This window comes from Gigantopelta aegis, chromosome 14 (genome assembly GCF_016097555.1).
Source record: "Gigantopelta aegis isolate Gae_Host chromosome 14, Gae_host_genome, whole genome shotgun sequence".
NCBI lineage: Eukaryota > Metazoa > Mollusca > Gastropoda > Neomphalida > Peltospiridae > Gigantopelta > Gigantopelta aegis.
Window position 1 is genome coordinate 52,050,376 of NC_054712.1, and position 14,450 is coordinate 52,064,825.

General features: G+C 34.7%; 1 protein-coding gene across 1 annotated transcript in view; it reads right to left on the reverse strand.

Moving 5' to 3' along the window:
• Positions 1–2,168, reverse strand: part of LOC121389447 (homeobox protein araucan-like) — a 39,508-nt gene extending 37,340 nt beyond the window's left edge. Inside the window, exon 1 of the mRNA XM_041521077.1 lies at positions 1,469–2,168. Coding sequence (XP_041377011.1) covers positions 1,469–1,531 — 63 coding nt within the window. The 5' untranslated portion in view covers positions 1,532–2,168. The remainder of the gene's footprint in view (positions 1–1,468) is intronic.
• Between the last annotated feature and the right edge of the window lie 12,282 nt (positions 2,169–14,450).

The following is a 14,450-nucleotide window of genomic DNA, read 5'->3' on the forward strand; positions in this document are numbered from 1 at the left end:
TTTTGATTGTATTAACTCTGTAAGAACTTCAGTTATTGTTCACGTAAAATATTGATAATATTTCCCACTAATCCAGACAAAAGTAATCAATAGAAATCGAGTCGTATCATATTCCAGACGAGTTCGATCGATCGGCTATTCTGTTTTGTTACCAACCCGTGGTCGATTGTTTCCGGACTTATCCGAATCAGTCGGTGAAATTCGGTACACGTGCATTCAAATTCGGGCTTAGCTTTTGTATTATACTAGTAGATTGTATTCACAACTGTAACTTAATCAAGTCGAAGCGTGAACTGTGAACGGCACTGTAATATTTGCTCAAATGTTAATCACATTTTGATTAACTGATAAATTTACCCATCGTTTCGTGGATATTGAACATAGTATTGTTACACAACCGTGAACACTATTTTACACACCAGAAAATGCTGTTTCAATACTGATTGTAATTTTACTGATGTAATTTTATCTTAATAAATGTAACATATCATTGAATTCAACAGGTGTGCAGATTTATTTAAATAGTGAAAATAGTTTAACATAACTGTGAATTAAAAACGTGGAAGATAATTTTATTTGTCCATTGAATTTATTTTAATATGCAATGAATATTTAATGAAATTTAATGCAATGAATATTTATTTATTAAGAATGGATATAATTATGTAGGCAGACATATATGTTCTTAAATAGGTAGATTGAATGGTGGAGACCTTAAACATTAAGGTAGGTAGATAATAATTAGTGTCTTCCGGGCATAATCATAGATAAGTATAATCAAGTATGACAACATAAAAACACCCACATCTTTAAATATAGGTACATGCATGTAGACGTACATTCACACACACACACACACACACACACACACAACACACACACACACACACACACACACACACACACACACAGAGAGAGAGAGGGAGAGAGAGAGAGAGAGAGAGAGAGAGAGAGAGAGAGAGAGAGAGAGAGAGAGAGAGAGAGAGACAGACAGACAGACAGACAGACAGACAGAGATAGAGAGGGCGGGAAGAGAGTGACGTACTCAATCTGTTAAATAAATAAAGCAATTGCTTGTGCGTTCTTGCGTGGGAACGAATATATATATTATGAATGTGCGTATGCATGCATGCGTATCTATGTCTATTCAAAACCGGGTGGTCACTGACAATACAAAATAGTATATATAACCATCACTTTACACACTGCGCCCACACCCACCCCGGATTATTTATTTGTGCGTACATGTGTATTTAATTCTATTCCCACGTGTACACACACCATTTTTATAACAATTATAGGTATGCACACATACACACTTAAGACTTAAACAGTAACAAACGCTGAATGTAAAATTATGCAGAAACAGTAATAAACACTGTTAAATTATGCGTAAGTAAACATGCTGAATTATGCATAAGTAAACATGTTTAATTCAGCATGAGTAAACAAAAGTAAACATAACTACCTGTGACGCTGACAGCGGTGGTGATGTCGTTGTATAGGTGTATCCGAGCGGATGAAGCGACATCTCCGGCAGGGACGACACGAGACAAAGATGAAGGAATGAAAGAACAATGGTCTTTGAGATAACTGTCCTGTGATTAATTTCACGTGTCGATTATCCGTATCTATATTGCTGATGATCCATATACTAACAGTTTTCTTCTCTGTTTTTTCTTTAATCCACCACACAAACCAGTCTTCTCGTTACGGAATGTCTCAATAATTTGAAATAAAAAACAACAACAGAAAAACAAAACAAAAAAAACAGAATCTCCAAAAACAGGAGGTAATAAAAACAATCGATCACAGCTCTCTACAAAACAAAAATCAAATACAATTGTTGTTTGTTGTTGTTATATATATATATTTCATAAAACTGTTTGTAGCTCTTTCGTGTCTTTAGTCCCTGGGTGGATAAGCTAGGATTATGCCCCCTTGTCCCGCTCTCCTGTCCATCCAGCGGTAGACCTTTGCTTTTCAGGCCAGGAGATGTGCAAACTACCTGGCGAGATCCTATCTTATCAGAATTGCCGACCTAAGGGTCTGCCGGAGTCACGAAAAGGCATAATTGACAAGATTCGCCCTGACAGCTGCATTTGCGACTGTACCGCGGTCTCCGGTTTGGATTGGACGCTGCAATTCCTACAGGCCAAAGGCAGAAAACGAAGGCTCCGGCTTGTAACTCGAGCCTAATGAATCTTGAAAGATCCTAGCGCTCTAGCACCGCCCACTTTCGAATGATTGGCAAGCGCTTTTCCTCGCTTTTTTTTTTACCTCTCACCTCTCTCTCTCTCTTTCTCGTTCTCTATCTCTATCTCTGTATATCTCACCTAGTCTTGTTGTGGCAACATTTTCCTTGTTATCAATATAGGTTAGATTTAACCAGCCGTTATAAAAGTAACATGTTCTATTGTTAATATTATTTCTGCGCTGATTTTCCCGGTCGCGTTTTATAAAACCATATTCAATGGAGTCTCTTTTTTTATTTATTCTTTTAATTGATATAAATTAAGTCGACACAAAAGAGTATTATTTGCTTTGTTGTCGTCGTAAGCCGAGTATGTTCTCAAAAAGCCGTCATAGTCAAGAACAAACCAAACAGAAATATAGATTTTCACTTCACATTTAAAATTATTCAATCTTTTCCACTTAGCGACTGGGGAAAAATCATTAACGCGTTATACAGTGTTTGGTTAACTCCAAAGGGTGGGGAAAATAGACATGGAAATAGAAAATTTTCACGCGAAAGCCTTACATTGTAGAGAAAATGAACTACCAATCGGCAAAATTAACTAACAATATTAAAAATAATATATCACTTCGTGTTTTTCATTTGCCTCGCAATGCAATTGATTCATTGTGATATTGACATAATGTTTATTTCGCGGGCACTGTGCGTTGTTTCGGCAACGCAAATACCACACACGTTCCTAAATTGCCTCTCTCATTAACTTCAAAACGAATTAACGCTGCTTGAAATGAATTCTTTTCAACGTCTGATGACTTGTTTTTCTCTCACTTTATAGTCAGTGTTAAACACGTGTATTCAGTTGCCGTACTCAAACAGAAACAATAGCTAAGCTAAAAATGAAATATGTTACATTTTAGTTTAGCTTTTTTATTGAGTAATTACGGTGCGCCAATGGGGACAACAAAGGTATTCGGTTATCACAAAAGGTGTTAATGCCTTGTCAATTTCACTCTGGGGAATTTTGATCAAATAAAGGGTTGTTAAGGAAATGTATAGCAGAGGAGGAAAAAACACACAGTAGAGGTGTAATGAATTACTCTACCACCCCGAAACGTGATTAACAACGGTTTTAAATCAATCACACGTTGTTGTACGAACACGCGCGTTAAAGGCATTCTCGTTAATTTGGGGTTATTAATGAGTGTACGAAATGCAATATGATTAATTCCTCTGCTCACACTCTGATGGAAGCTTGATGGAATGGCGAGCGAGATAGGGGATTTTTCGTGGGAAAATAAAACTGGGAAAATGTCTGCTACTCTATCATGTATGAATGACCTTGTTTAAGACAAAGCTAATTTGGATAATACGTACCTGGTTAGTTTGTCGTGTCCTTTTGTTTTCTTCTTTCCAGGATCTCGGCCGGTTGCTGATGAAACTTTAAGCTACAGTGTATAATTGTTTTTAAACTTTATTTTAGGATGAAACTATTACGTTTATAATCTGTTAACTTTCGTCGCGTTTAGGTTCATTCATCCATTCATTCGTTCATTCATTCATTCATTCGTTTGCTCACTCACTCAGTCACACAATCACTAACATATTCTCACACAAAAAAAACAGCATCCGTCCATCTATTCGGGAATTAATTGATTTCATTCATTCATTCATTCATTCATTCGTTCGTTCGTTCGTTTATTGATTTATTCATCAGTCTATTATCTTATTCCTTCATTGAATCATTTGGTGTCATGTTCATTTATTTATTTATTTATTTATTTATTTGTGTATTTGTTTCATTCCGTCATTCAGACTCTCTCTCTCTCTCTCTCTCTCTCTCTCTCTCTCTCTCTCTCTCTCTCTCACACACACACACACACACACACCACATTCACACACTCACACCACACACACACCTCACACACACGCTCACGCACACACACACACACGTCAAAAATTCATTCATTCATCCAGCCATCTATTATGCATCCATGCAATAATTATTTTATTCATTCGCGTGTTTTATTTCATTGTTTCGTTTGTTCAATCATCTATTCACTGGCTTATTTATTTACTTATTTATTTATTTATTATGTATTTATTTTTTTATTTACATATTTATGTTTTTATTTTTTTATTTGCATATGCATTTATGTATTCGTATATGTATTTATTTATTGTGTATTTTACTTTATTCGTCGTATCTCTCTCTCTCTCTCTCTCTCTCTCTCTCTCTCTCTCTCTCTCTCTCTCTCTCTCTCTCTCTCTCTCTCTCTCTCTCTCTCTCTCTATCTATCTCTCTATATATATCTATCTATCTATCCATCTCTCTATCTATCTATCCATCCATCTGTCTATTTATATATCTATTTATTTATCTATCTATCTATCTATCTATCTGTCTTTCTTTCTGTCTATCTATCTATCTATCTATCTAATTATCTATCTATCTATCTATCTATCCATCTATCTATATGTATCTATCTATCTATCTATCTATCTATCTATCTATCTATCTATCTATCTATCTATCTATCTATCTATCTATCCATCTATCTATCCATCCATCTGTCTATCTATATATTTATTTATTATCTATCTATCTATCTATCTAAATATATCTATCTATCTAAATATATCTATCAATCTATCTATCTAAATATATATATTTAGCTACCCACCTACCTATTTACCTATCTATCTATACAATATGATCGTAGCTACTCTGCACATATATACATATATTATTGCATACTATTTACAGACTAGCTAATAAATCGTACTTACAGTTGTTTGGAAAAGGTTATGATTATTAATGTCTGTATGTATGCGCGCCCATATATTTCGAACACCACGAAACATAAATATACAATAAATAAAAACACAACAAATAAAAACCAACAAAAACAACAAAAATGGTAATAAAAATACATACATTTTGTTATAGAGAAAGAAACAGTAACGTTTTGTTTGGTTTATTGTTTCAGGCTGTGTGGTTTGTTTTGTTTGCTGGGTTATTTTTTTTTTTTTTTTTTTTTTTTTTTTTGGGGGGGGGGGGGGGTCTTTGTTTTGTTTTGTTGGGGGGGGGGTTATGGGTTTTTTTGTTTTGTTGTTTTGCTTGTTACTGTTAACCATTGTGGTTTTCACGTTTCACTCAATGACACAATATATGTGTCACAATTAATTCAACGTATTAGTGTATTTTTAAAGCATGTTTTATTATTTTCACAGAATTTTCAGATTATCATAATAGTAAAGAGCGTACCACATTGCAAAACAAGAGGAATCTATAATGGTATCAGAGAGAATGTTTGCCCTCGAGTACAACAGAAACATCGATGTTCCATTGTTAGTACACAACCAGCGTATAAAACATTCTTATTGCCATAACAAAAATCACTTAATTTAAAAATTAAAAAATTAAATTAACTTTACATAATTCTCAAAGACCAAACCGTTATCCGTGATTAAGACCGTATCTCTGCACAATGCAGAGTCGAATGAGCATTTGGCAAAACAGTGGTTGACTCCTTGCATAGAGGCACTAGATTTACATTATATATTTTATTTAGGATCAGGTCTCTCGCTCCAACCAGTGTGTCATGACTGGTATATAAAAGGTCGTGGTATGTGCTGTCCACTCTAAATGATGGTGCATATAAAAGATAATTTGCAACTAATGGAAAAAATGTAGCGGGTTTCCTTTCTAAGACTAGACGTCAAAATTACCAAATATTTGACATCCAATAGCAGATGATTAATACATCCATATACTCTAGTGGTGTCGTTAAACAAAACAAACCTCTTTTTTGCAAAATAATGATTGATTCCATAACTAGGAGGCACTAGATATACATTATATATTTTATTTAGAATCAAGTCCGGTGTCGGTTTTGTGATCCAAGATAAATTGATACCTGTTTTATAGAGCTATCTTTATTATATTTTAAACTTATTATCGACAACCACGCTATTTCAATTACTATCTTCATTGTGTCTAAACTCAGGCTTAAATGAACCTTCTAACCGCATCTCCTGTCAATTAGTGAGTGAAAAACAAATGTGTAGTCATCATGGCGTTAGATTGTTCATTGTTATATTTAAAATTGACATGTGCTACCAAAGTATAATATATTTTGAACAGAAAAGAAAAAGACATTAAAATCACAAACACACTTCTACTTTGAATGTTATAAAGTCTTGTGAATACCATATAGAATACCATTCGACGTTGTACACCAGATTTAAAATTCTCGAGTTATAAAATAGATGATTTCATTTGATTTAAATTTGAATTAAGATAAAAGAAATAATTTTATATAAATTTGAATTAAGAAATGAAAATTGCGTTGCGGAACTTCGTGAATCAGTAGGTTTCTTACACTGAATTTCCATGCTTATTTTAATTGATAAACATTTAATTATATGAATATTATAATTAAGCAGAGCAAAACATTTAAAAGGTTTATTTGTACAAGATATTTTGCACCCGTAGTAAAATTAGTATTTTTCTTCTACAAATGGTATATATATATATATATATATATATATATATATATATATATATATATATATATACATACATTTACTGTATGTTAAAGTCAATCCGAAGCATCTATGAGACCAGTTTTATGCTTAACATAACACCTTTTGGTCTTATCATTGTGCAGAGATTGTGAATACATTAATATATTTGTCGTCTCCATTTACTTCAGCGGTAAATATCTACAACTTTTCACAAGAACGGTAATATGAATATGATAAATAGTGTACAAAATTAGCAATGGCTGAAATGAATCTCTTAAAACAGATCTGACTGATAAGCAGTAAAATGAATGAATAAATTATGTTTAACGATAACCCTGCACAAAAACGAAAACAAAACAAGAAAAGGAAAAAAATATATCGGCGATTTGGATAAAAACCAATAAATATATATATATATATATATATATATGAAAGAACCACTGGTTTTTGCAACATGTTTTACTGCTTTAAAAGATAAACAAGACGATTAGACACAAGTTCTTCAAATTACTAGGCAGTGTCTATAATACATACATGATCACATTAATGATATATGTATGCAATATGTCTGTGAAAAATAATTATACTATCACATAAAATAGAAATAATAATTATTATAAAAAAATATATATGATAAGTAACAAACTGTGTTTCAGAAATTTGAAAACCATTTATCGGTGGAATTTTACATTTCTTCTTCCAAATGTATATTTTATTGTTGGCTTAATATTAATGCTTACATTCGACCAAAATATGGCGGCAGTGAGTATGCCCTCTGGCGAGCTGGTGGTTACGTAATACTTAACGCATAACGTCAGGAATGAGCCTTAGAACTAGAGAAATACGATCTACCTGGTTTTTGCGGGATGATAAATAGTCAAACATTGCAATGTTCTGTAATAATACACATCCCAGTAAGCCGGCAATAAGTATATCCAGCACTATATATATTAGTTTTCAATACAAAATAAAATACCATTGTCAAAGTGGCTACACAACAAGTCGAAACAATTAACAATGTTTTGCCCATGTTTTCTTAGTTAATTGGTCTATGCTGTTAGTTGCTTCTACCTGTGATTCCTGATTGGCAGGTGTGTATTTGATTGGTAACCAGACGAGCCAATTAATTGACGCTGTCTAGACACGAAAATACATACCGGTATTGTGGAATATTACCTGTCGCCCCTAAAATTGTAATGGACATGGTTTATTACTGTAAATAGTTCTGTAAAACTATTGATTAAGTAGACTTTTCCATCTAAAACCACAGAACTGACCAATTACGTACTCCCAAAGAAAAGAAAATTATCACTTGGGTATCGTGGGTTGTCGTTTTTGCTCCAACGTAGCATATCAATAGGCCTAATTTTGTACATTTTTCCTTTGGATTATTTAACAGAGAAAAATACTATAACCCCGTTTTGTTCCGTTAATACAACTTGAAATATATTTAGTTAAATAGTTTATTATAATATTACGTCATTTATGCTGTTTTACAAGTCAGGTTGATTAAAGACAAGCGCCTTGTCGAAAATTACTGATTTTGTTTACACTGTGCATACAGGAGTTGGTCAGGAGCTGACGTCACTTCGCCCCAAGCTTCCCACCGGACGTCACAAAAACGAAACAAAATGGCTGCCCCCAGTTAGCAGGAATAATCTTGGGTTTTTTATTAATTCTAAAATTACGCGTTTATCATTTGCTAAAGTGTCAGTATGTGTTGGTGGTCCGGGTATGCATCTTTCCAACACATAAGGCTCTTGTTTGAGTTGACCCTACCTTTAATGTTTATAGCAGTCATTTTTAATATAATATAACTGCCCACTCAACGGACAATGCCAAGCAAGTTCGATAGTATATAAAGCAAGCGTAACAAATGGCGCAACATCAAAAACATACATCGGTCTATCTGGCGGTAATTTCAAACAACGATATAACAATCACACGAAATCGTTCAAACACGAAAAATACTCGAACGAAACCGAGCTATCAAAACAGGTCTGGGAACTAAAAAAAACAGCGAATAAATTATGAAATAAGCTGGCAAATTATCAAACAATCGAACACGTACAAACGAAACTCCGGCCAATGCAATCTATGCATTGTGGAAAAGCTCGCCATCCTACAAACAAAAGACAAAAATAATCTCAACAAAAGGACTGAGCTCATCTCAAAATGCCGTCACACCAGCAAGCTTAAACCACGCAACCACAGTACATAAAAACCCTGCAATCAGTGTCAGCTATCTGAAGCCCTCCCGCCCCGGAGATGGTCACTGGCGAAGTCAGAGGCTAGATCCGGGGCGGGCGTGCCTGAACCCTTGTGGATAGGGGCACGTTAATAGAGTTGCCCGTTGCCCGTTGCCCGTAGCTATCTGAAGATCGTCGAATAGTATTTTTGTGTTATTTTCAAAACACCTTTTTTTGTTACGTCAAATCAAACTGAAATTATTTACAAAAAAAAATAATTATAGAATGATGGGATGCACTTAAGATGATCATAGTGTTAAGATCGCTTCGAAAAACGGCACACTTGTGTATACCGGCACTGAGATTCTAAACAAGAAAATATATTTTATATGTAAGTTTAGTCACCAAATAGGCTATGTTAGTCGAAAACATCACTTTGAAGCAAACACAGGACAAAGTCTCTTTATTATGTTAAATATTTTAGAAAATCACAACGGCTGTAAATGAATATCCTGAGAAACATTTCAATTTGGTATACACTGACATACCTTTATGACAATTTCGTCATTACTGAAATCATTAAGCATTGAATCTGAACATCAAACAAAGTTATAAAATTAAAAATTGACGAGGTCCTGATTCACTGAAACAACAGATCACCTAATTCAATAAAGAGAAACCAAACTCCCCGTCAACATTATGGTGAATTGTTAGTTAAGTAGTGGGGATTAACTGGTATTGATATGAGCACAAGGAATTCGTGCGAGCGTCGTGCCGCGAGTTCCCGTGTGTGTGCGTGTCCTGCCTGGCGGCCATCATGATCCATCAAGTCCGGCAGAACCATCTGTAACCGGCCGAACGTAACGCGACAGGTCAAACGCAGACGACAACTCTGCGAGACTCCCGTCCATCAATAAAAACATCCACGATCCGACCTCGGCGATGACGTCTCTCTGCCGTACTTGGCAGCGGTAGTGGTGAGGACGTTCCCTTGTAACAGGTTCACGCAAGATAGGTGGACACTTGTCCAGAGGTGGTGGACAGGTTGGTACATTTTTCTTCTTCTTCTTCTTCTTCTTCTTCTTCTTCTTCTTCTTCTTCTTCTTAACCGGACATCAGGTGCGAGGGGTCAAATTTGTAGATGGCCAGAGTTCAAGTCAATCGTCGTATGGGAACTAGTTGGGTTATTGCGGGCTTCACGTAACAGTGATGGTGAGGTGTCCCTCTAGGTGGGATCGCTCGGTGCGACTCCTGCCCGTGTGTGTGTTTGTACCTGTGCGGTGAACCCAAGTGGACAGTCAGTGATGGAAGACTTGCGGCGCACGGAATGAGTCGCCTGTCGTTTCAACTTTCGTTTCATCGTTACATGAATAGGAGAATAGGATATATATATATATATATATATATATATATATATTATATATATATATATATATATATATATATATATATATATATACCACATCCCATCCATCCATCCACCACATACATACATACATACATACATATATACATACATACATACATACATACATACATACATACATACATACATATATACATACAGTGAAACTCCTCTAAATCGGACACTCTCTAATCCAAGTAAAACATACGGGTTTAAGAGGTATCCGGTTTAGAGAGGTTCTCTTATGTACAGATATTTAAAAAGGGACCATAAAAAGGTCCGGATTTTAGTATATTCCGATTCACGGAGGGCCCGGTTTTGAGACGTTTCATGTATATGCATTTCAGCTTTACAATATATTAATAACATAATTTTTTGTAATAAACAGATAACTAAATTTACACATCCATGTGGAAATAATTAACAGTGGTATCATATTCTAGTATATAATTCTGACTGGAGGTTCCATGAGCTTACCTCACGGGCGACAACAAATAAGAACTTGGCCCATTCATCAAGAGACATATGTTTATTTAGTTTTGTTATACCACCGAGTAGTGTTATTACTCTCATCTCATCACATATACAGTCTTCAAGTTTGATAAACTGACCTATCTCCATGCAGTCAAATAAACGTTCGTACAGTTTGTTCCTTTCATTGATTAGTTTTGTACAACATATTAGCTGGTGATGCACAATGACATCTATCATATCATTACACAATAAACAGTTACCCTTCGTCACAGAGAGGAGTCCAAGTTTAACTGTTGCATATATATACCTACTCTACATATTGTACATTTTGCACATGTTCTGTGTGGTACTATTTTACCATGGATAGCTCGAATCCGTTGTAGACCATCTCTTTTGTCCAATTTTATATTCCAGTTAAGTGATTCGTAATCAATGATAGCCATGTTAACTACATGTATATTTTTTCCACATAGACTTTTGGGGAAATATCCTTCTATAACATACCGGTAAAGATTATACTTTTTTAGAAATAATTAAGATATCAAAGTTGTTCAAGATAAGTAAGTTTCATCGTTTTAACAGTTCCTTCCATTGACCACAGTTTGAATAGTCACTAATGATGGTGATCTCTTATATGTACTTTCCTTTGACATAGCAACACATACCGCGGCATTTGTTATATGAATTGTGTGGAACTGGTTGGGACGGGAAAGAAACAACATTTGGATCTGCTATTGAAAAGCATCTATTATAAAGGACACCTCTCTATTGAGGTTTTTTTTAAAAGGATTATCTGAGGATATGTTCGGAATATGCGTGTTAAACTTTGCTGGAGGAAGGCGCATGTTAAATGGTTAACTGGACAAATAGACAAGACAGAATAACTGTTCATTTACAGCTCAGTGTGTATACCATTAAGACAAAATAAAGTTTAAAGTTTGTTTTGTTTAACGACACCACTAGAGCACATTGGTTTGATAAATCATCGGCTATTGTATGTCAAACATTCGGTAATTTTTGACTTAATAGTCTTAGAGAGGAAACTCGCTACATTTTTCCATTTGTAGCAAGGGATATTTCATATGCATCATTTATAAGAGACTAAAGACTATTTTAAAACAAATTATAAAGAATATTAAAATAGTCTTTAGGTAAGTGAGTAGGAAATTGTGGGAGTCTACTTTCGGGGGGGGGGGGGTGAGTCGAGACATGCTCACCAAGAACATTTCTTTTTAAAACGAATTTTTGACACAGTGAGGGCTCGACCCCGAAAACCACCCCACCCCCACCCCCAACCCCCACCCCTATGCACATGTGCGTGATTTTTGTACGGAAAGCTCTCTCAGTCAAACAATAATTAGGTTTATGTATCTCATATTCCACATGATTGATATCTAATAACCGCTGATTAAATAATAAGATCTCGGGGGAGGTGATCATTAAACAAATATATTTCCCTTAATCGCTTTAGTTATCACGTAGATAGTACACCTTTAAATTTCGCTGTCTGTAAGCAAAACCCTAAATATAATTCTTTATATCGTATTTAATAAATTCTGGTCTGGGCGTATAATACATTATCTTTTTTCGTTGAAGCACCTGTTTGTGGATGTTACCGTGGTCGGAACCGCCACGCGCCATGTTTTGTTGCACGTGCAAGGCGTCACGTGTCAAGCGGTTGACTGAAAATCGTCACACCTATTAGATACGGAATTTGAAGACGAAGTTGGCAGCGCTGGGTGCAGGGTTTGGGTTATGAAAACACTCGGCGACAGAGCGATGAAAGTGGAAGAAAAAATTGAGAAAAAACAACAACATTTGTTAATATTTAGCATTTTCTGTTTTCACTGATCACATTCAAAGTCCCCTACACACGATGGCACCATATGGCAATTGTTTTCAGCAATTTTACCATTTCAGGTTTTAAGTGGGATATTCTAGGTTTTAAACTTTGTCAGTTTTGTGTTGCAAAAGAGTTATTTGTAAATCCAAAACAAAAGTCCTGTATGTGTCTAAAAACTACTCGTACTAGGCGTGTCTTCGTTGTCTTAATTGTTGTTGTTGTTGTTGTTGTTGATTCTGCTGCTACTTTTGTTGTTGTTGTTGCTGCTATTATTATTGCTGTTGCTTATCTTCTTCGTTGTCAAGGGGTGAAATGTAGTTTAATTTAAAACATATTTTATTGCATATGTATATATATGCATATATATATATATATATATATATATATATATATATATATATATATATATATATATATATATATACAAAAGGATTAGACACAAGTTATCCAACTTACGAGGCCCTCTCGTAATTACAAACATTAAATTGTACAATAATGGCGACTGTAATTTTCAGTAAATAAATAAATCCATGAAACAATACAAGTAAAAGTTTGTGAATAACGATTGAATAAACTGAAAGGACAGAAAATAAAATGTAGTAGAAGTAATCGATGAATTAACAGTTTTCATTATTAACATTTTAACTGGTAAGTAATAACAATAAAATAGTGAAAAAGTAACAACAAATAAATAAATGATTCCGCGCCACGAAATAATGTTTTCTTAGTCAAATCGCTGTGTCTGTTCAATGTATTTGCGAACATGCTTAAAAATTTTGCTTATTAGTATCATCGTTAAACGTGTCTCGACTATTTAACATTAATTGAATCTAGTTCAGTCTGTACGAAACAAAAAGACTTCCGGCTGGCTCAAAGTTTGAACTTTTAATAGAGAAATTAACACCACAAGTACTGTGATTGGTGGTAAATGTGAGTGTGGTGGTTGTAAAAACAATAGTTTCATTTTGGCAAAAAATGTATGCAATTTTATTTCATCTAGTACCACTGAGTCAAGTGGCTTTAGGCTTGAAACGTATGGGGTACTCAAATTTTGTGCGAAACTAGGGGTGTTGTGAAAACATCTGGTTATGCCGAAAATGAGTCATGAAAGGTACCATTTTCCTGAGTTAATACTTTGAGGTAGGGGTTGTAGTAGCGATATTTATGGATCATAGTTTCGTTGATATATTGCATGTAGTGTTTTTAAACACAAACGTTAACATGGTCGCCTATGGAATTTTATTTGGTATAGTACAACCTATAGAGCTCAAATTTGAAGTGCATCGTTCACAGGATCGAGCCTCGTCAGTGGACACATTCTCTGTCAGATATTTTTAAATTGACGTTTCGTTGTTGTTGTTTGGTTTTCTTTTCTTTTTTTCTTTTCTTTTTTTTCATTTTTCTTTCTATTTGTTGGGTTTTTAACACTAACCTTTTTCCTTCTAAAAATATAAATATAAAAAGAAAAACGAATCGTATTTAGTACACATGAAACTGAAAATGTATAAAACGTTTATAATATCATGAAACAAATTTAAAACATACACATTAAAAATTATTCAAAATATTGATTAAATTATAACATCTACAAAATATATCTTTTTTCTCTCATTATTTTGTCAATATATGTTGGGGTGGGATGGGGGGGGGGGGGGGAGGGGGCAAGAACCGGGGTCAGTGTAACTAATAGGTTACGCTTTGTTTGAAGGAAGAGAATTGTTAAGAACCACACAGATATTGAGAGAGGAAACCCGCTGTCGCCACTTCATGGGTTACTCTTTTCGGTTAGCAGCAAGGGATCTGTGATATGCACCA